A 23,757-nucleotide genomic window follows, 5' to 3' on the forward strand; every position below is an offset into this window, starting at 1 on the left:
TGGGCAGAGAATTCAGGTTACCAGGAGGGTCAGAGCAGAGATAGTGAAAAGGACTGTCAGGGGGTGCCACCTGCCCTCCCTACAGGGTGGCTCCACCAGCAGCCCTCTTGGTTTAAGACAGTGTCATAACATGGTATGAAGGGCTTGGCCTCCAGAAGCCCCTAGGAAAGGGGCTCCAAAACAGAAGAAACAGAGAGGGATCAGAGCCAGTTCTGGAACACAAACACCAGTATATTTGATGTGCACAAATGTGAAAAGGAAGAGACAAAGAGACCAATGAAGACAGAGCAGGCAATGGGCGCACAAACCAGTCGTGTGTCCTTCTGAAGAGCTGCCGCAGTTGGGAGACAGTCCCACCTACTTCGAAGGTGGGAGAGCCGGGACCTGCAGCTCCTCCATGTCTGGGGTGGCTTCAGGGTGGAAGGTACTCTCCCTGCCTTCACCATAGCTCAAGGGCTGGACCTCTTTCCTTTCTGAATTCCCTGTGATGATGTCTGCACAGCCCAGAGCTTCATAAATATAGGTTCTCAGGAACTGACCCATTCAGTGCTGCCTCCCTAAGGAGACCCATGCAGAGAGTGAGGGACTAGGACAAGAGGATTTCATGGGCACTCCCTATGTATTATTGCTGTAAATAAGCATAGGCCATTGTGACTCACTGGCATCAGAGGGGACAGGGCATAAGGGACAGGATGCCTAGCAGACATCAGAAGCGGTTCAACCATGCAGGGCAGCACATGGCGATCTACAACTCAGAAATGCTGCCATGTCCAGTGGAGAGAGACCCAGGACACCAGAGGTTCACAAACAGCAAGCAGACTCTTCCTGCCAGCACCCCCACTGACAGAGCTGGGGTGCCTGGGCACTAAGGGATTAGGGCCCTGAAGATACCAAAAAAAAAAAAAAAAAAAAAAGAAAGAAAAAAAAAAAAGCAAGAGTTGAAATCAGGGCTACTCCTGGTGATTTCTGAGCCTTCAGACCCTGAACTCATGCCCTGGATCATTGCCTGCCTTTGCTGGGGACTCTGTGCCCTATGAGGGACAATAAGAGCCACAGGGCACCTGGATAAAGCAGAAAAACAGTGCTCTGTACATGTCAGGCAGGCAGGTTTACTGTGGGGCCTCCTGTACTTGGGAGTTTGTAGGGCCCAGAGAAAAGACGGTGCCAGGGAATGCCCATGAGGCAACATCTGGAGTGGACAGACCCAATGGGCCATCCAAGGGCTTGCTCTGAGAATCATGGAGGCCCTATGCTGGCAGACATCAACAAGCTGACCACAGATTCGGTCGTGGCAGGGGAGGGCAAAGGTGGGTGGTGTGGTCTAAGGGCCCACATGGGGGGCCTGGAAGGGTGTTGGGGTCCAGAAAACTGGGATATCCCAGAATTAAGGGAGAAGGCCAAGGAGATAATTTCCCAGAGGGAACAGGGAAGCCAGATGATATTTTCCCTCTAGAACCCCTTCCACCTGTAGATGGAAACCTGAATCTCTGGATGCCCCAAAACCCTGGAATTGGGGCCACAGCAAAATCAAAGGTAGGTCTGGCCCCTGCAGAATGTAGTTCATGCCTGGATTCGAGGAGCCTGGCAGGGACACAAAGGCTGGAAGGTGCCCTTCATCCTGTCCTGGACAGGGTTAACTGCAGAAAACAACCAGCCTTTCTCCCCATCTGGGATACCACTCCTGCCCATCCCCAGGCCACCAGCCCTGGCTCACACCCTGGCTAGTGCTGTCTGCACAGTCTAGGTAGAGCAGCACAGCAAGGAAGAGCAGATTCTCTCCACAGGCAGTATTATCGTTTTATAATGATCCATAAAAAGGGAAAGGCAAATTTCTATCTAAGACTCCTAGTGCGTCAAGAGACCACATGCCACAGCATTGGCTGTGCAGCATTGGCTGCATTCTGATGGACCTCTCCCTTCAGGGAGTGGGGGCAGAGCCAGAAGTGGGCTGGAGTGAGGACTTCACCTGTCCACTGCCAGCAATGGACCTGTCACAGAAGGAGTGGGGGGGGGGGGGCTGGCAACCAAGATGACAAAGCCCATGAGCATGGCAGGGCTAATACTGCTTAAGGAGTAAGCTCAAAGGGTCAGCCTTGCTGGGAGGGGTGGGAAGGGGGTAGCTCTGACCAGATTTTGCTGCAGGGCTGGGGCTATGGCAGAACCAACTGACCCCCTCCCACTAAGGATGCTCCAAAGACCCTCTCAAAGCTGAAAGGCTGTCTTCTTTTTTTCCCTCACTTATTCTCCATGGGTCTCCCAACACCGGATTCCTGCTCCTCCATCCCCTAGAAAGTTCGATTCCCCCTGACTGGCTTGAAAAGAAACCAGATGCCTTTATCACAACCCTCCTCCCCTAAACTGATTTGTCTCTAGGTCCCCATTGTGGATCTGGGGTGGCCCATCTTGGCCTGTGTGCTGGGGGAGGGTATATCATTCAATTTTTGCTGGGCCACTGAGGGGAGGGGGCACAGAGAAGAGCACCGGGGCATTGCCACAGCCCACCAGACAGGTGGGGAGGTGTAAAAGGGGAACTTCCCAGTCATCAGGCCAGCAGAAATAGTGGAGGGAAGGCGGCAACAGGGTGGGCAGGGTCTGTCTCAGGGTTCTATCTCTGGCAGCTGCTGTGTTGATCAGGGAGTTGGGGAGGGGGGCCGGTGGGGATGACAGACACGGATAAAGGGGCTGCTAGTGGTAAAAGCCTTGAAAATAAAAGAGAAAGGGGGGAAACGCCACCGAACACACAGGGATTGAAACCTCCAAAAGCCCAAGGTTGGTGGGAATCCAGCACCAGGGTGGGGGGGTCCCCAGAAGGCCAAGGGAGCGTTGGAGCCCTGGGGGAGGGGAGAGGAGCCAAGGGAAGGCCTCCAGCCCTGGCAGACCAGCACTACTGCCAAGCAGCCTCCTGGCTGCCCAGTCTGTCCTTAGGCTGCAGCTCAGCAGGCCCCCGGGGAGGTATTGGTTGCAAGCAAGCACCTGAATATTGCCTAATGGAACCAGCCAAAGCCCAACTTAAACCACGTGAGAGGAGAGAGGAGGCCTGGCAGCAGCCCAAAGCCTCCTCAGGCCTCCTCAGGCTTCTCATCTTCTGCCCCATTCTCAGAGTCCCTTAGCCAGGACAGGGCCTGCTGCTTCCAAAGTCACCCAGGTGGTCAAATCGCTGCTTAGCCATAGGCCTCTGGCCGCCAGCCTCTGAGCTGGGCAGGGATCCACAGACCCTTCCCAGAGTCCCCGGGCTACCTCGACACCCGCCCCCCACACCTGGCCCCGCCCCCGGTCCCGCCCCCGGTGGACGGCGAGGGTGTGTGCCCTAAGGGGCTGAGGCCAGACCCGGGCCAGGGCTTGTGCTGTTCAGAAGACGTAACCCCACCAGCTTGGTACCTCTGTCCACGGGGTCCATGAGAGAGCCCCGGGCCCCACCCACCAGCCCCATTCAGTCTGTCTTGACGTGGCCGTTGGCCATCGCCAGGGGGCCACTGGGCTCCCCGGGCTCAGCGTCCTTGTCAAAGCGGAGGCGGAGGGTGTTGCGGATGATGAACTGCTCCATGATGAGGGACCCGCAGAACCAGGGCACGGCGTACTCCAGGGTGATGAGGCCCATGAAGTCAAAGTCGAACTGGGAATAGTCCCAGGGACAGGCGTTGAACTGGCGCAGGATGAAGCCGGTGGTGAACTCCCACAGGTAGGTCCAAAGCGTGTAGATGAGGCAGCGCACCAGCAGTGGGCAGCGGCCGCGCAGGCGCAGGTACATGCGCTCCACGATGAGGATGGAGGTGCCGTAGATGAAGAGAGCCCACACGCTCGTAACCCCAGGGAACTTCCAGTTAAAGTTCACCACGAACTCCCAGGCCGCCGTGAACATCACCTCGCAGAAGTAGCCGTGGATGGCATACAGGTACCAGCGGGACAGCGCCGTCAGGGGCTCGGCAGATGCCATGGCGCCGAGTGGGGCTGGCTGCTGGGACACAAAGGAGACAGGTGAGGGAAGGAGGGACGGAGCCCTCCTCCTGCCTTCCCACGTGCAGCTCAGGTCTCTGCCATGACCAGGCTGGAGGGGATTCCAAACCTGCCTCTACCTTTCTCTTTGGTTACCAGTCATATTCTTGACCCTATTTCATGTTCATTACTTTATTCCCTATTCCTCACCTTAGCCAGGTGGGCATGAGAAATGAAAGGAAGAAAATTAAAAGTTCCACTGGCTTCCTCTGACCAGCCCTACTCAAGTACTATTGGAAGGAGGTATATCCTGCACTCCCTAAGCTTTGTTTGGATTATCTGTGGTCAGTGGAAGAGCTGGCTGTCCTGGCCTGCCAGTCACCCCCATTTCTAGGCTACTAGCTGATTCATCTCTTCCTGCACTTCTTTTCAAACAACTCCACATCACTCATATTTCTGGGATCTTTCTAAGCAACCTATCACATTTATCTTGTGTGTGTGTGTTAGTTAACATATACATAACATGTACCGCGTTAGCCATTTTTAGGTGTACAGTTCAGTGACATTAAGTACAGTCACACTGTTGTGCAACTGTCACCACCATCCATCTCCAAAATTTTTTCATTATCCCAAACTGAAATTCCATACTCATCAAACACTCGCTTCCCACCCCCTCCCCCCTGCCCTGGCAACCATCATTCCACCTTCTGTCTCTATGAATTTTACTACTCTAGTTACCTCTTTTCAGTGGCATCATATTGTAATTGCCCTTTTAAGACTGGCTTATTTCACTGAGCATCATGTCTGCAAGGTTCATCCATGTTGTAAGCATGTGTCAGAATGTCCTTCACTTTTTAAGGCTGAATAATATTCATTCCACTGTGATCTAGCTAGCTATCTAGATACGTCACATTAAAAAACATTTTTTAATGTTTATTTTTAAGAGAGAGACAGAGCATGAGCAGGGGAGGGGCAGAGAGAGAGAGAGAGAGAGGGAGACACAGAATCTGAAGCAGGCTCCAGGCTCTGAGCTGTCAGCACAGAGCTTGATGTAGGGCTTGATGCAGGGCTCGAACTCACGAGATGTGAGACAATGACCTGAGCTGAAGTCGGACGCTTAATCCACTGAGCTGCCCAGGCACCCCCTATGTCACCTTTTATTTATCCATTTGTCCATGAATGGGTTGCCTCCACCTTTTGGCTATTGTGAACACTGCTGCTATGAACATGGGTATACAGATATCTGTTCTAGTCTCTGCTTTCAATTCTTTTGGATTTATATCCAGGAGTAGAATTGCTGAATCATATGGTGATTCTGTGTTTATTTTCTGAGGAATAGCCTTGCTGTTTTCCACAGCAGCCATACCATTTTACGTTCCCACCAACAGTACTCAAGGATTCCAATTTCTCCACATCCTTGCCAGCACTTGTTATTTTCTGGTTTTTTGATGATGGTCATCCTAATGGGTTGAAAGTGGAAGCTCGTTGTGGTCACATTTGTCTTTCACTGCTCCATTAAGCAGGTTTTGGTGTTAGTTTCAATGTTGAAAGGAAACCAGTGGGCTGACAGTCCTCTCTTACTTCTTATTGCCTTCCTCTCCTCTCTTCTCAACCCCACCAGTCTTTAAGGCTCCATCCTGCTTCCCTGAAGGCTGGCCCCCAGATCTCTCAGCTTTCTCCTTGTCCTCCATCAGTGACTGTCTGGATGACTCAATTGCCTCTTTCTCCAGTGCCACCCCGTACGCTGTTATAAGGCATATGCCCTCTGATCCAGCTAGCTAGTACACAGCTAGCTAGCTGTGTATTCCTTGAGGGAAGGGACTATTTTCCAGTCCTCTGTTCTGCAGCCTTGGCACAGGCCTCTCCAGAGCAGGCAGTCTCTAAACGATGCATGTTTGGGTGTGTGTGTGAGGGGGGTGAGGGGAGCAGTTCAGGGCTGCATCAGGAATGGAAAGGCAGATGATGAAAACATGCATCCCAGCTCTGCCAGCTGCCAGTGGACACCAGGCTTGACACTCTGTCAAGGTGGGAGAGGGGACAGAGGTTAACAAGATGCATATGTAGTCTGCATGCCTGTCTGGGAATCCCAGCCTCATCTCTCAGCTAACACAGACCTAGTCACAATTAATAACCCACCTCAATACCCTCCCTTGTGGATTGCTTTGTGGTCTTCCAAGCACTTCCATTTACATTTTGTCATTGGTTTTTACAAAATTAAGATTCATATGAATGACAGGTAGTTTAACTCCTGTTTTTTAAGAGAGACAGTTGGGGCTCAGAGAGAGGTCATTTGCCCCATATCTCAGGGCCAGTAGATGGAAAGGCTAAGACTAGGATCCACATCTCCTGGTTTCTGCTTCAGCACCCATCCCCCTGCACACCACTGCCCATCTAGACATGTGCGCCTGATGGTACTCCCCTCCTCAAAAACATTCAGTGGCCCCCCATTTCCTAATGAAATGCCACAGCATCCTTGGCCTGGCATTCAAGACTCACTAGGATCTCATGCCAGCCTACTTTTTGAGCCTTATTCTCACAGGCCAGCTCTCCCGGTCTTCCCTCCCCTCCTTGTAGATTCTATCTGTCTATTTCCTGTGGCCTTTCATCTCACCTCCACAAGCACAAACCCAGCTTCCAGGTTACCTTCAGAACAAAATCTTTTTCATCCTCCCCGCCACAGTCCTCCCCTCCCCCCCACTGAATAGCCATAGCACTCACTCTCTCTCTCCTTGGCCCAGATGATTTCCTGTTTTATTATGTTGATAACATTCAGTCCCCATCCAGATGTTTTTCCTGTGTTCTGCACCTCTGTATCCCACTCCTTCCTGAACACCTCCACCTAAATGTCCTATAGGCACCTCAAATCCTTTCCTAAATCAGACTCATTATATTTTCCCCAAAACTTGTCTTCCTCCTGTGACCCCACTCTGATTAAAGGAAACACCAAGCACCCAGTTAGCAGCCAGAGGCTCTAGTGTCATGCTAACTTCCTCTGCTGCGTCTCCACTTGAACATGAGCTCCCTGAGAATACCTTGTCCGTCTGGTTCAGTACTGCATCCCCACTGCCTACAATAGTGTCTGGCACACAGCATTCAATGAAAAAAAAAAAAAAGACATTTATTAATAGTTTATAATTGCTATGTAAGTCATTCCAAAACTCAGTGGCTTCAATCAACTCTCATTTGTTACTACTACTTGTGTGTCTGTGGGTTAGGGGATCTTGGGTGGCCTTGATCATGAGACTGCTGGTCATTTGGGGGTTCTGTCCTATCCTTGGCTGGGGTGGCTCTTATCTACTTATCTCACATCCCAGGCACGCTTTCTCATGGCAAGGGCAGAAGCACATGAACGAGCAAGCCCTGCTGCACCCGTGCTTTTCAAGACTCTGGTTAACTCATGCCCACTAACATCTTCTTGATCAAAATAAGTCACATGGCAAGGCCACCAAGTCAGCCATTACCTCCTGTCCTTTCCACCACTTAAATATCTTTGAAATCATCTCTTCCTCTTCACTCCTCTTTCTCATTGCTGCTGCTCTGCTTTAAGCTGTCACCATCTCTCACCCAGATGCCCCCAGGTGTCTTCCAGGGGGTGCCTGGAAGGTGCCTATTCCTTTTCAATCCACTCATCACACTAAGAGCATGTAGAGGGCGCCGGGGTGGCTCGGTTGGGTAAGCATCTGACTTCAGCTCAGGTCGTGATCTCACAGTTTGTGGGTTTGAGTCCCACGTCCGGCTCTGTGCTGACAGCTCAGAGCCTGGAGCCTGCTTCAGATCTGTGTCTCCCTCTCTCTCTGCCCCTCCCCCACTGGTGCTCTATCTCTGTCTCTCAAATAAACGTTAAAAAAAATTTTTTTAAAGAGTATGTAAAAACAGCAATCTTTCTCAAACATGAATTTGATATTTCTCCCCATGTGGGCCTATTAGTGGATCTTTACCATCTATGCAATAAGGCTCAAACCCCTAGGGATGGCTGGCAAAGCCCTTTATGAGCCACCTCTGCCTCAGATCTTGTCCTCTGGATCTTTTCATTACTGCTTTTGCTACCTGGGGTGCCTTTCCCAACTGCTACAGCCACCACCACCCCCAACCCATGGCCCATGAGCCCATAATCTTCAAGGTCCAGCTCCTCTGTGAAGATTTTCCTAAACACCTCCAATTCCAGAGCTATCTGCTGCCCTGTTTGTCCACCTCTGCACCCAGTTCACTTCTGTGACAACAGTTAGCACTATGCTTTGCTATGCACCAGTGGCCCCTTGATGAACGTTTATTATAATGTTAAGAGGAAAAAAAAGCAGGATTCAAAACTAAATAATTAATATGATTTTGATTTTGCAAAAGCCTACATACATGTAAACGTACAAAAAATTAGCCATAATCATCTCTGGAGGGTGACATCACAAGTGATTTTTATTTCCTTTTTTAAACTTCTCGTATAGTCTAAAAATTTTTTCTACCAAGTATGTATAAACTTTTACAAAAATAAAATTTAACTTAAAACTGTTTGTTGTATGAATATGTATTAATCATCTTTGTGCCTTGTATAGAGAAGATATTCAACAAACTTGCCAGACAAATGAACCTTAGGACACCTGAAGTCCTGAAAAATTAATGCAGGCTGTTCCCTCCTGAGCCATCATCACCAACAACAAACCATGCCTCACAGGTTTGAATAGCATAAAGTGGTTAAGCCCAGGGGCCCTAGACTCTAACTTTCTGATTCAAACAGGCTGGTACCCTTCACCTGTGGGCTCCAGGGCACGTTACCAGACCTTTCTATAAAACGATTTCCTTTTTTCCTCAGTTTCCTTATAGATAAAGGGAAAATAACAAGAGTAACTACTTCCGAGGATGACTGTAAGGATGAATGAGCTAACAGACGCTACTGAATATAGCAAATGCTCAAGAAAGTGTGGCTGTCACTTCTGGCACAGAGATGGGCTTCCTGGTGAGCTTCTCCCGCTTTGAGTGCCACCTCGTACCCAAGGTGGGACATTCTGCCCCTGTCCTCACTAGCGGTTGGGCAGCCTTCCTTGCCAAGCAGGTCAGGTTTTCACCTCCACCCAGAGCACAGCCCAGCAGCCAAGCAACCCTGTGAAACCAATAACCACACACGCAGCCCCTGAGGAAACAAAGGTTTCGTAGAGGAGGGCTTGGCCAGCTTCCAGCCTCTGTGTGGCTGGGGAGGTTTAATGAAAGGGGGGGGGGGGGCGGCACTCAGAACTAGCCCTCTGAGGTCCAGGCTTGAAAAGAAGGGTGGAATGAAAGGGCCAGCATTCCTGGCAAGCTTCTCACACCCTCATTCTATCCTGAACCCCCAATAGGCTTTTAGACCCCTGGAGTGGGAGAGAACAGATTGAAGCTCCAGGGAAACTCACTGAGAATGAGGAGGGGCCCATGACCCCAGGCAGGCGGGCCTGTGGTGGCCTGGAAACCACTTTGTTTCCCACCCACTCAGGCCCCTCTGAACTTAGGTCTGTCCACCTGACCTGCACTCGCACCTCTGGCCCCTCTGGCCCACAGGATCCTGTTCATCCTATGCAGCATCCTGACATAACTAATGGAGTCCTCGGGTCAGCACCCCACCTTAATGTTGACTTTAAAACCCTGCTCTCCTTGCCCCTTGGGCTCATCTTTAGAGATGGCCAAGGTTTCCCAGTCAGTAACAACTCATGGGGTCCAGTCACACCCCCTGGAAGCAGGTGACTTTAAAGAGCTGGACCTCCAAACCTTAGAGCAGAAGCAAGCAAGAACAAAGGAATAGCCATTAAACAGTGGAAGGAGGGCAAGATGTTGAACAGAAGAGAGGATGGAGAAGAGAGAACAGGGTGAGTCCAAGGCCTGGATTCCATTTCTGGAACCTTCCCTACCTGGAGGAACATGGGTAGGCAGAGGGGAAGCATACCTAGGCCAGGTCAGGCTGTGTCTGTGGGGTTTTGCCAGAAGAACACTCCTAGTCCATGTGAGACAAAAAGGGGAAACTGGATATCCTGGCTGGAGCCAGGAGATGAGGGGGGAAGACAGAGAAAGGGGATGTGAGACAGTGTTATCAGCTGGGATGGCAGCTCACACCGTGGTGGGACAGACACTAACATTAGAAGCGGCATTGGCTTGGGTAGATTTGCAAAACTCCACTCCCTGAACCCACTGCTAATACTCACAGGAGCCATGCTTAAACTTTGAGCTGGGACAGGCTCCCCGACCCTCTGCTGGCCCAACAGACCTCTATCCCTGCCCAGGCCTCCCCCCACCCGAGTCCTTTCCCCACATTCTTCCAGTACCTCCTTGCTTGGCACTGAGATCAGAGACCTGGGAAGGCCTGCATCAGGAAGAACCAGTAGCTCACTGGACATTGGCCTCTTTCTCCTGGTGACAAACACAACCATCCTGAGAACGATGACACAAAGACAGATGGCCCAGGAAAGAAAACTCAAAGCGAAGTGAGGAGGAGAGCGTGCGCAAGGATGAAAACAAGAAGGAGAAAAGAGCTGTGGACAGTTTCATATGCAGGATATGGAGAACAACACTCATGTACAAGAGCCTTCATACTTGTTGATAAAAGGGCCTGGGAATACAGAGTTCCAGCCAAGGGCCAGAACTCAAGGTGACTTGGCAGAGCAGGGCACTGTCCCCCCCCCAAGGGGACAGGTGATAGATGACTTTGTAGGGAGGGGTTCAGAATCTTGCTCCCTAGGAGTATCTCACCAGCTTCCAGAACCTGCTGAGTTATTCCCTACGCAGCGAGCACAGCAAGTTGAGAGGGGCGAAGAGAATGCCACAAGTCTGAGACAGGCTGGAGGCAAAACCAGATAAGGCAACCGCCTTTGGTTTTACTCAAAACTCTCATCTTGTTCCAGGAAGCTAAGGTGCCACAACACAATGACTCTGGGAATTTCTGTCCAGAGGAGCATCTTGATAGAAAATCGGGATTCCTCTTACATGCAACCAGGCTGGGCGGGGCTTCACCTCATTACCAGGCCTCTTTCACCTCATTTACTTCCCCATTCCTAGGCACCAAAATCGCTACAGTTCCATGTGCTGGGGAGAGACACAGCCCTTATAGGGGGCCCCTGGGAGCAAGGCAGTGGAGGCGGGGGGGGGGGGGACTCTGAGTCCAGCCCCCTGATAGGCTCTGTGCTGGAAGTGAGTGGAATCTATGAGGGGTGGGCAGGTGTCCTAACATCTGGGTGAAAGATGCAAGGTCTGAAACCATCCTCACCTTGCACTGTGGTAATCAAGTTGGGAGGGGTGAAGGTGGGAGGAACATATGGGCTTGCTTCAGGGCCAGAAAGGAAACAAGCAGAGCTAAATACCTGTGGTCACTGGCTAGCCCAGACACTATAGAGTTCCACCCTTTCTTGCTATGGGCATCCCCCAGAAAACTCTTTGGGATGGTCTTCCTGCTACCTCCCAAGTCACAGTAATCATCAGCCACTCTTCTCAGCACTTACCAGGTATTAACTCAGATAATATTCAAGCCTATTTTATAGATGGGGCAATTGAGGAAGGGGAAGTTTTAATAAGTCTTAAGAATTACAGCTATAAAAGCCAGAGCTAGGATTCAAACCCAGCAAGTCTGGCTCCAGAGCCTTCATTCCCAGTCAGCACACTGCACTGCCCTTGAAGCTGACTACAGGCTCCTCTATAGGCACCACCACTTTCTGAGTTTCTGCTTCTGGAAGACTAGGATGGTATATGGAGAGGAAACAAGAAGCAAGAGCAACATGAACCTCTAGGTAGATCATCAATGAAGCCCAGAACAGGTGTCAGAGCCATTGCAGGCTCTCGTCCTGTTCTGAGAGGCCAAGTTCTGTTCTAAGGCCAAGTTCTGGCAAGATCCACACAATGATCCTCCAGGGTCATAGTGGACCCTCACAGGACTATGGTAGCAGCCACCTCTGAGGGCCTCAAGGTGTGTGCCATTCAAAGGCCTTTCACCAAGACACACACTGGTCCCTGTCAGGCTACCCTGACTGCCAGCCCACCCTCATATTGGCTGGGAATCTCAGATGGCCCAGCCCTGCCATGGACATTCAGCCAAGAGCAGTGACCAGCATCACACTGCCCAGAGAAGCCTGGTGCCTGGAGCAGCACCAGGGAGAGTGTCAGGAGCAACCATTCCACACAAAGCAGCAGGCCAAAGAGGATTTTAGAAGGCCTCAGATGCTAAGCAAATCCCAGCTGGCAGACACAGGAGGACAAGTGGGCCTGGGGAACACAGTCAGCCTGGCACAGAGGTTCGCCAGGGCTCAGGCAGTAAAGGGCACCTAGCAGTTGGGGCCCTGAGGCTGGGCATCCTGAGTGTTGCCTGCAAGGCTCTTTCCAGACCTCACTTGGCTGCTTCTCTATCGTTACTCAGATCTCAGCTCAACCGTCACCCCTGAGACCTTCTCTGGTCTCGAATCCAAAACAGCCTTCCCATCACTGACATCATCATATTTCATTCCTCCAGCACTTTCACTTTCTACTATTTTGCTACTTGTTTGTTGTCTGTCTCCTCCAACTAGAATGAATGCTCCATGAGGGCAGGGGCTCTGTCTTGTTCACTGCTGGGTTCCCAGTGCCTACAACAGTGCCTGGTGATAAGACCCACTAATACTTCTGGCATGGATGAATGAATGAATGAATGAATGGGCCCACACAGGCACAGGCTCTTAAACACTGATAAGGGCAGGTGTAAACAGCTAGCAGCTCAGCCTTTCTCTTCTCCCCTTTCTTGGCAGATATAGCCTTTAAAATTTTTCAATGCTAACATTTTAAAATATCTTTATTATTTTTCCTGATTATAAAAGTAACATGTGCTCACACCTGAAATTTAAACATTATGGAAACGAATGACCTAGAAAGTAAATATCTTCCATCACCCCACATCTTAGAGAAAGTCACTGTTAATGGTGTGTTGTATATTCACCCGGATTACACTTAGCTTTAAAAGAAGCAAATCCATGTATCATAGAAAGAAAAGGAATTCATAATTCCACCAAACTAGCAGCCATTATCACTTCTCCCTTGCAATTTTTTCTCATGTGTTTATTTTACAAGTTGCTTTAATGTACTTATTCTGTAACCTGACATTTTCACTTATTATAAAATAATCATTTCCCCCAGTTGTTATATTGCTTTTGTTCTCATTATTATAATGGCTATGTGATATTCCACCAGGTGGAAAACTATAATTTACTTAACTTAGGTGTTCAGAAAAGGGAGAGAGAACAATTGTTTCCCACTCTCACTATTACAATGACACCACAAGAAACATCTTTTTTTATGCCTGTAACAAAAGAATTCAGCCTTTTCCTTCTCTAGGAATATATCCTAAAGAAAGATTTCTTTTTTTTTTTTTTTAAGTAGGCTCCATGCTGGGTGTAGAGCCTAACACAGGGCTTGAACTCACAACCCTGAGATAAAGACTTGAGCTGACCAAATGTCCATCAACTGATGAATGGATAAAGAAGATGTGGTATAAATATACAATGGAATATTACTCAGCCATCAAAAAGGATGAAATCTTGCCATTTGCAATGATGTGGATGAAACTGGAGTGTATTATGCTAAGCAAATAAGTCAGAGAAAGACAAATACCACGTGATTTCACTCATATGTGGAATTTAAGAAACAAAACAGATGAACATACAGGAAGGGAAGGAAAAATCAGCTAAAAACAGAGAGGAAGGCAAACCATAAGAGACTCTTAACTATCGAAAACAAACTGAGGATTGATGGAAGTAGGCAGGTGGGGGAAGGGCTAGATGGGAGATGGCTATTAAGGTGGGTACTTGTGATGAGCACTGGGTATTATATGTAAGTGATGAATCACTAAATTCTAATTCTGAAACCAATACTAAACTATATGTTAACTAACTTGAATTTAAATACAATCTTGGAAGGAAAAAAAAAGATAAATAACTAATAAAAAATAATAATAATAAAGACCTGAGCTAAGATCAAGAGCTGGACACTTGACTGACTGAGTCACCCAGGCGTACCTTAAAGAAAGATTTCTTAATAACTCCAGAAATGGGATCACTGGACCAAAGGGTACAACAGTCTTAGGGATGATGGTGTAGATTGCCCTGGGGAACTCTGTGTTATGTGGGGAATAGGTCTCTGGTCTGAGTCACCGTGCTCCCACAGTGGCCTCTGTGGCCATCTCTGTGCACCCACCCCACACCCATAGTTCAGGCTTGCACTACCCTAGCTACAAATCAACTTCCTGAAAGAGCCTCCAACCATAAACTGATTTTGCAAGCCCAGGCTGAGTGAAAAATAAATGCTAGCCCTGAGTTTTAAACTCCCACCGGCACTAGAGTCAACATCTACCTACAGCTGAGAAATACCTAGTTACCCTTTGCCCTCCCTGCATGCTCCTGTGTGGAAGCTAAGCCTCCCGGTTCCTATATGCCAGCCCAGCAGCTCCCAATAGCCCATCCAGTCAGGAGTGTAAAAGCACTGGCTCTCCCTGCCCTGTCTTCCAGGGGACTTCCCTGCCTGCTAGTCTCTGATCCCTCACTGGGACTGTTTGCCCTATGCAGACAATAGCCTTTAGGCCAGACAAGACTTTGGGGCTTGGGAAAGCAGCCAATTGTCTTTTTTTTTTTTTTTTTTTTAATTTGTAAGTTTATTTACTTTTGAGAGAGAGAAAGAGACAGAGCATGAGCGGGAAAGGGGCAGAGAGGGAGACCCAGAATCCAAGAAGCAGGCTCCAGGCGATGAGCCATCAGCACAGAGCCCGGCGTGGGGCTCAAACCCACGAACCGTGAGATCATGACCTGAGCCAAAGTCAGATGCTCAACCAACTGAGCCACCCAGAAGCCCCAACCAATCGTCATTTTCTAAAGCACCACTGAGGAAAAGCCAGAGGTTAAGGCTGGAAAGAAAGCCCATATGAGGACAGGTGAGACTCCACAGTTGGGGGTCCCCTGCTCTCCATGCAGCTTGTCTGGACTTGGGAGGAGGAAAACTTCCTCCTAACAGGCCAAAAGCAGCAGAGAACTTGCTCCTCTTGACCCCTTGGTGGCCACTTTTATGGCAGCTAAGGCACCACCAATCCCTCACCTCCCAATGCCCTGGGTGCTCTACCCAAGGCCTTGTGAACTGTTCATAGCATCGGAGCAGAATCTGGAATCCCAGATGAGGTACAGTTCTCATTGCAGAGAGGTAAAGCCCAGGGCCCAAAGCATCCACGAGCCTACAGTTAAGAGAGAGAATTTGGGAAGATGTCATCTCCTATGTGCTGGGTGTCTGACATCATTTGTGTCAGCCAATCTGGGTCTGGCACAGTTTTTAGAGGCCATGTGGCTATAAGATGGCTCCAACACATGAAACGGCCTGAAACTGCTGGACATTCCCCTCCTATTCTACAACTATAGCCCTGTGACAGGCCCTTGGACAGAACACAGGCTCATAATGAGAACCTCCAGACCTGTGACCATGCTGCCGAGGCAGGGAGGGCTGGTGATCCCTGGGGATCCTGTAACATACTCACTTATCACACCCTTGAGTGCACAACTCAGAACAGACATCAGGATCACTGTCCAGGAGTGTCCCAGGTTAACCTTTCTCCTGCTGCCTGGCTGGGCCTCCGTGCCATTCTCAGCAGTGTGGGCAAGCATCAGCCCCAGGGCTCAGCTGATCCTCGGCTAGTGGATGGATGGCTTCCATGTGTCCCTGGGAATAAAAGAGGAGGCGTTCATTAGCTTCAACTGCCCCAGCTCCAACCCACCAGGCTAGTCGGATGGGCAGCCTCAAGGTGAACGCTACAATTGCCTGGGCTCCGGGTTCAGTACCAGGCAGTCAGTCCATCCAGGCCACTGGGCCCCTGTCCTGGAACCTATCACCTCCTCTGTGCCATCCTGCTTGCTCAGGTCTGGTTAATCCAGCAATGACAGCCTGGGATGGATCCCAGGCAATTCACACTCAGGGCTAGGACTTAGGGCTTCTTGCACCATGAGTAAATGTGTGCACATTTGTAAATCTGAGAGGGGGTATAATTTTAGAATCCAGTGCCATTCTCATTTAGCTTCGAATTACACTCTCACCTTCACCCTGCAGTGGCTACATCTTTCTCAAGGGCGGTCAAGAACCCCAGGCAAGTAGGGAATTTGGGGAGTCAAGCACAACTACACAGAAAAACAAGCACACCAACAAAATGTGTGCTAGACCCTCTCCCTGCAATAATCCCACCACCCTAATATTTATTTCATTCTATTATATCACTGTGATTGTTGAGGCCCTTCCTATTAACATCAATAACATAAGGGTGCCTGGGTGGCTCAGTCAGTTAAGGATCCGACTTCAGCTCAGGTCATGATCTCACGGTTTGTGGGTTCTAGCCCCACATCTGGCTATGTGCTGACAGCTCAGAGGCTTGAGCCTGCTTCAGATTCTGTGTCTCCTTCGCTCTCTGCCCCTCCCCCACTAGCATTCTGTCTCTGTCTCTCAAAAACGAACTAAAAAAAAAAAAACCCACATTAAAAAAAGTTTTAAAGAAACAGACTACATGCTGATACAAATCTGGCCCCTGGCCACATACATCTTTTTAATATATACCTAAGATTTGAACATTTGATAGATATTCTGGCTTTATATGAAAGTCCTGAAGCTTCTCTGAAAACCCCTTGAGTGCAGCACCATCTGCACGAGACTAAGGACAGAAGTCAGGTGCAGTGTGGCCCTATAGCAGGACAGGGGTGGAAGCCGGGACCATTCCCCCCACGGATGGCCAAGCAGGCCTCCACAGAGGCGCCACCCGAGCTGGTGCCCACAGCCAGCTTCCTCCCTGCCCATACCTCCCAGGCTCTCTGAGCTCCCTGAGCTGACAACTTGCAAGGCAGCATGGGAGCCGAGGAGAAGTGAAAGGGCAGAATCCACTGCATGCACAGGTGCTTGTGGCCCGGAAGGCTGTGCACCCCTGGGTCACCAGCCGCTGCACCCCCCTCTTCCTGCACTGAGACAAGTGAAGGACGGAGAGCAAAATGCAGTGGGCTGCTGTGCTCCCTGGCTCCTCCCCAGCTGCTCTACATACAGAAGCCTCAACCTGCCCCACCTGTCGATCCTCCTCCCTTCTCCCAGCCAGCCTGGCACATACCCATTACCTCAAGGAAAGGGCTTTCATGGGGCATGTCCGATACCCCCTCTACCCCCAGTACCACCATGACCTGTGCCTGGGAGTTCAATCCCACCCACCGGCACTTCCCCTTCCCAGGGGAACTAAGCAGGCCACATCAACAAGCACGAGACAAAACAGAAACAGAAACCAAAGCCCACATCCTGGCAGCACAGCCTGCTGGTCGCTGCAGTCAGCCCTGGGAGCCCGCCGCCGCTGGCTGAGATGCCGCCCTGGCAGATGAAGCTGCTGCAGTCAGAAGAGGCTCCTTTCTGAGGCTGGCCTGGCACCGGACACCTCCTGCTTCCTGGTCTGAGGCTCTTCCACCAGGGAGCTGCTGGGGGCTGGACAAGGAGGCAACAGTCTAGCAGGGATCCCACCCCTGCCTCCAAGTACACATGTTGTCCCCAGCCCCCGCTGACACTCCTTGGCCCCTCAGAGCAGGTCCCTGGTGTAGGTGGCATGAGGCTCCTTTGTGGACCACAGGGCGTGAACTAGACGTTTTTGGAGCATATGAATGTGTGAAGAGCCCTTATAGCAACTAATGTGGGCAGAACTTAAAACACTTTTTCCAGTACATCATCTCTCATGATTCTCCCAAGACTCCTGCAGGGAGGGCAGGAGTTATCACCACCCACCCTACCCCACTCCCACCACCAACCCCATTTCAGAGACGAAAACTCTGAATCTCAAGACATTAAGAGATTAGGCCAAATCTACACATTTGACTCAAACCCTGGTCTTTAGGCTCCAGAATCACCCCTCTCCCCATACATCATGACTTCAAGCTGCTTCCCATACGTCTGCATGCACCTGTCCCTCATTCACTATAATCTACTTAGTCTGTTCTGTAAGCCGCTTATTTGTAAGCATAGAGCCCGAGTCTGTCCGTCCAGCTTCATCAACATGGCCAGGCGCTCCTCTGAGACCCTGCTCCCTCCTCATTCCTTTGTGAACCCTCCTAAGCCCCCAGCTATTCCATCACTGATGTTCCCACAGGACTTTGAACATCCTTCCATTGAAACATAATGTCCCATCTTAAAGTTATTATTGTCTGTTTCCCCCTCCACATGATAAATTCCTCGAGGCCATGGAATTTCTTTTGGATGGATGGACAAGCAAGGCTGAGAAGGGCCCAGCTAAATGCTTGGGTGATTGCACCATCCAGTGTTATCAACCAAACAGTGATGTCTAGTGTTCTTCCCTAATTTTTAGGCCACCTCGTCATGGAAGGGCTCTCTCCCACAAAGTACCATAAATATTGGTTTACAGCGGCCAGGGCTATCTTTGCAAATGAGGGAATAAAGGATGATGTTCACTCTCCTCCCACCTCCAAGAGCCATCACCTGGACAGAGGGGTCAGGACAGACGAGTGGATGCCTTGGGTAGGGACAAGAGAGAAGACATGTCACACGAGGAAGGCTAGGGAAGGAACAAAATGTCCCAGGCATCCCAGGAGAAACTGCAGGCTCCTATGTGGGCAAGGGTCCAAGCTGAGGCTCAGGTCAGAGAATAACAATGCCTATTCTGTTATTTCTACAATGTGCTGGCACTCTCAAAAGGCACATCCAGTTTTCATGCACATAGCATTCATTTCCCAAAGAGGTTTAACCAGCAGCTGCTGGCAGGAAAGTCCCTGTGCATCATTCTCTCCCCTCCACTATAACTATTTAGGGTAAGCTGGACTTGCAGGATTGAAGCTCTCCTTCCCTGACCGGAACCTAAAAACCAAACCTCCCCCCACTCTCCGCCCTCTCTCCATGGCCCAGAACCTAAGACCGGAGCCAGGAAGTGGCAGGCAAATACATCCCTTTGTCGCTCTCAATCTCCTCGTCCCCAGATCTCCCCTCAACCCTAGGTGCCTACAAAGTAAAGAGTAAATGCCCCCCAAAACCCACTGGGGGAGCCCTCTGATTACTCAAAGTGTCCTGGTTCTTCCCATGGGATGCAGAATTGATTTTACTTGTCCTATAGTAAGACCAGCTCTGAACACAAGCAGATTTGGCAACTTCTGGAGTCAGTGAGAGACTATGTGAAAGTGCAAATGCACCTGTGTCGACTCAGCTCCCCCAGGGGAAGACCCAAGCCCTTGGGCCTGACTGCCATGGAAGAGGTTGGTGTACCTGGGAAACAGGCTGCCCACACGCTCCATTTGACCCTGTCCTTCCACTCCATGCCCCCTCGTTTAGGGCTTAGAGTCTAGGTTTCTCTGCCTGCCGGACATCTCACCAATCTGTCTTCTTCCTCACTTGCAGGCTACTCTGTCCTGTCACCCTCCTCTCCTTCCTTCCTTCTCCCCAACCAGCCCCTCCTGCCTTGCGTGCCTTTCTCCATGTCCCCTTCTAAACAAACCCTGACACCCATCCCCTACACCTTGGAAGGTGGTCTCTGGCCCTGTGCCCCTCCTCTTTCCTTCCCACCCCACCCCCTGGCCCTGGGTAGCTGCTGCCTGCTGCCTGAAAGGCTGGACAGCTGCTGGGCTCTCTAATTAGCTGCCTGGCTGCCGTCCCAGAGCAAGGCATGTGTTACAGTAAAGAGCTGCCTCACCTCCCCTTCATCAATAATCCCCTATGCAGATCCCATCAGGCAGCAGCTGAGGGGCCCTGGAATCCTGGTCACGTGAGACCAGCAAGGCTTCTCCTGTCATCTGGAAAAGGACAGTCAGTAGCCTAACAGCGTCACTGACTAAGTGACCAGGAATTTATTTATCAAGGTTCTCCCTATTACTGCCCATGTCCTTAGGGTATCCCATAGGTTACCCAACCACCTCCATACCTTTGGAGCAATGGGAACCCTGCCCTGCCCCTTAGTTGCCTCACCAGTAGAGGCAGAAAGATGCCCAGTGAGCCCTCTGAACAGCATGACACCCAGTGGCCTGCTTTTCACAGCTTTCTATAGCCAAGCCACCCCCAGAGATTTCTAAACAACCAGAGACTTAGTCCAAGAAGTCCCGTGGAGGCTAACATGTTTATTCAAGGTGTTGTATTCCAGTGGTCAACAAATATTTATCAAGCACCTGCTGAAGGCCAGGCACTGAACTGAGTGTGAATAAGACAATGCTCCTGCCCCCTTGGAGCTCACATCTCTGTGGGGAGACAGACAATGATTAGGCTAGCTGACATGCCGTAATGTCTGATAATATGCCACAAAGAAGGGGAGATGCCTGGTGAGGACAGAGAAACTGGATGTGGAGAGCACATCTTAAACTTCTCTAAGGAGGTAGCATTTGGGCATAGATGAGAAAGATGCAAAGAAGTCTTTCTTTCTTTTTTTAAAGTGATTTGTGTGTGTGTTTGAATGTTTATTTATTTATTTTGAGAGAGAGAGCTCAGGGAAGCAGCAGCAGAGAGAGAGAGAGAGAGAGAGAGAGAATCCCAAGCAGGCTCCACACTCAGCATGAAGTCCAACGTGGGGCTCGACCCCACCACCATGAGATCACGACTTGAGCTGAAATCAAGGGTCAGACACCCAATTGACTAAGCTACCCAGGCGCTCTGCAAAGAAGCCTTTCAAAGAGCTTTGGGAAAAGCATTCCAGGCACAGGGAATAGTAAGTAAAAAGACCCTGAGGGAGGAGCAAGCTAAAAAACAAGTTTGAGAAACAGCAAGGCCAGAGCAACTAAAAAGTGTAATTAAGGGGTCAAACGTTCCCTGCCCCTCATTGCAAAAGTCATCTGGTGGTCCCTACAGTGCCAGCTGGGCCATGGCAAAGCCCCAGTTGCCAAGGGGACATGCCCAGCACAGTTGCCCTGTGGGCAGGGGCTGGAAGGTGCAGGTCCCAGTCAGCTTTGGCAATATATTTATTAACAAATAAAAGCAAAGTTAAATCTCTTGTTGACTGATGGCCTGGATTTTCCACCTGCTTCCCATCAAAAGAATTTAAGTAAATTTACTAGGCCTTCTCTAACCTGATTATTTCACTTTAACAAGAAAGTAAATGTTCCTTTTTAACTCCACCTAGTTTGTTAAGTTTTCTGTCATCTGAAATCAAGAAAATCCTGACTAACACAAGTAATTTTCCCCCACCTGGAACATACCTTTTTGGCATGAGAATCATATATCTGAGCACCACCTGCCCACCTCTGCTGCCATGCAGACCAGTGGCTCTGCCCTTGCACACAGTTAGAACTGAGAATAAGGTCAGATGCCTAGCTAGCTGCGTCCCTCTCAGCAGGATGTCTATAGTTTTGGGGGCTCCAAACCTCCCTTCTGGGTGCTGCCCAGACTTTGTCATTTCCCCTTTCACCACACATGACCCTTGCCAGCAACCTAGCGTGCCTTGACTCTCTTCTGCAAACTGGATATGGGAAAACTAATAGTGCAAGAACAAGTAGTGCACAACTAGATTGTTTTTCTATAAGCTCTAGAACAGCATTGTCCAATTTGATAGCTACATGTGGCTATTTAAATTTAAATTTACTAAAAATGAATAAAATTAAAAATTGCATCCCTCCATTGTACTAGCCACATTTTCCAGTGTTCAACAGCTACATGTGGCTAGTGTCTACCATATTGGACAGTGCAGATATAGAATATTTCCATCATCACACAAAGTTGTATTGAGCTGCACTGCTCTGGAGCTTATCCAGGGTGACCAGAAGGCTGCCAAACACACAGACCTAAAACTCAGCTACATTTTCTTGCTCTTGGAAAAGCTTTTCTTGTGAATAGATACCCCTGCCCTTCCTCTCTTCCTCAGGCTCAGGCCTAGTTAACCATTGTTAAGATGGGGGGTGGGGGGAGGGTGAACCATTGTTTTATGAAAGTCTCTGTCCACTGCAACTTATATCCAAGAACCAGGAGAGGGCTCTTGCTGAATGAGGTCAGTCCCTGCGTCTCTGGCTATAACTCAGTCTAGGGGTGCTGCCTGGAGTGTTTAAAAAGTCCAGAGTGTTTATTGGGCACCTCCTGTGTGCCAGGCAGCTTCCACACAGAACCCCTCACAAGTCTGGGATGGAGGCATTAACTCAGATTTACTCAGGAGGGGTTGGAAACTCAAAGAAGTTAAAGGGAGGGTCAAGTTTTTACTAGCACTTTTTTCTCTTACACCACTCAGGAGAGATGGGGATGTATGGACAGGAAATAGGGGACTTCATTTACCTATAGCAATGGGCCACCAACAGTTGACAGTGGGTTCTCATGTCAGCTGCCCCTCCCAGCATATTCAAGTCCACCAGGGCCTTGGGAGAGCTGCCTCCAAGGGTCTGCCCATGAAGGCCCAGTTATTGAAAGACACCACATTGAAACCACAGGAAGGCCACAATACAGAAGACAAACCTGAGAAGGTGGTAGGGGTCGGAACACAGACATGTGGCATTTCTCCTGGGCAAAGAAGGGAGGGGCATGAGAAAATTTTGTTATGGAAAGCTATATGAACCATGAGTTCCTTACCTTTGCCTCCCCATGTCCTGGGTAAAAACTCAACATATAGTAGGGACTCAACATCCAAGTGCAGAATGAGGAAAAAGGCAAGGCGCAGGTACTCCATGAGTGAGGGAGGAGGCCCGGCCAAGACAAGACTGAACAGCAGATGCACTGGGGGAAACACAGGAATGAGATGTACTGAAGGAGCTGTGACAGTTGCTGTCTGCTCTACATGTGACCCAATCTGAATGTCCCCTTCATTTAAGTAATGGCCCAGAGGAAAGGACAGCATACACCTGGCTGGGTCCTGACTGCAGCTAGGCACTTCCACCACGAGCGTAAGCCCTGCAGCCCTGGCCCTCCACTCAGCCTCTCGCTGGACAGCTCCATCTACTGTGAAAGCACTGAGCCTTGCAGCATGTTCAAAATATGGCTCCAAACAGCACTTAGGCAAGAGTAATTAAAGGGATGTTATCGCAGTCAGTCTCTCATTAGCCACATAATTAGACTGCTGAAAATAATTAACATTCCTTTTGACAAAGGAAACAGAGGGCCCATTACATTCATTAGGACAACCTCAAACTAGTCTGAGGAAGGCTGAGAAGAGAACTCATCACCTCCCACCTCTGCACAGGACAGAGTCAGCATCAGGTAACACAGACCTGGTGATGAGTCCTGGCTGAGGCCTGGATGCCCCAACATATGTGTTACAGATAAAAAGTAACACCCACACATATTCAGAGAAGAAAGACTTGAAGGAAGTGCATGACTATATCACTATGGCAGGACCAGGGGAATATACCTGCCACCCCCAAGGCCCCAGAAAATGGCAGAAGAGACATTTTCTAGGAAGAGTAAATCCATTGCAGCACCAGAAAACAAGGAGTGATATGGGGTCCCTGAAGATGGAAGGCAAATGGGAATAAACTGATGAAGAAACCACAACCCCCAAAAATAAAACCATGAAAAAAATAACAATATTAATAGTAACTGACACTCACACAGCATATAAATATGACAGACACTATTCTTAGAACTTTGTATTATTTCATTTAATATTCACAATAATCCTTTGAGATACAAACTACTATCATCCTCACTTTATGAATAAGACTCAGAGTTACACAGCTTTCTCAAAGTCATGGTACTAATAAGTGCTGGGTTAGGATCTGAACCCAAGCAGGTGAGGTGAAGGGTTTTGTGCTCAGTCAGAGGAGCAGCTCTGGGGGCTCCAAGTTTGGAGCCAGCACACTGGGGGCTCATGAGAAGCCCTGAGTGATGGGTGATTGGATTTGGAGCAGCTGGGCCCCTATCCCACCTCTCCACCCATGTTTGTGTCCTGGAACTTGGGGCAGG

General features: G+C 49.6%; 1 protein-coding gene across 7 annotated transcripts in view; it reads right to left on the bottom strand.

Annotated features, from left to right (window-relative positions):
• Positions 1-210: 210 nt before the first annotated feature.
• Positions 211-23,757, bottom strand: part of TMEM229B (transmembrane protein 229B) — a 38,854-nt gene continuing 15,307 nt past the window's right edge. For 4 of the 7 annotated variants that reach the window (XM_042943565.1, XM_042943561.1, XM_042943563.1 and 1 more), the window contains 2 exons: positions 15,419-15,600; positions 211-3,952 (listed from right to left, as the gene is read on the bottom strand). In XM_042943565.1, the coding sequence (XP_042799499.1) occupies positions 3,431-3,934 (504 nt within the window). In that variant the 5' untranslated portion in view covers positions 3,935-3,952; positions 15,419-15,600 and the 3' untranslated portion in view covers positions 211-3,430. Of the gene's footprint in view, positions 3,956-15,418; positions 15,601-17,027; positions 17,154-17,199; positions 17,360-23,757 lie in introns of those variants that run through there. The other 3 variants (XM_042943566.1, XM_042943562.1, XM_042943567.1) reach the window with 3 other exon arrangements.

The sequence above is a fragment of the Panthera leo genome, chromosome B3 (genome assembly GCF_018350215.1).
Source record: "Panthera leo isolate Ple1 chromosome B3, P.leo_Ple1_pat1.1, whole genome shotgun sequence".
In the NCBI taxonomy this organism is placed as follows: domain Eukaryota; kingdom Metazoa; phylum Chordata; class Mammalia; order Carnivora; family Felidae; genus Panthera; species Panthera leo.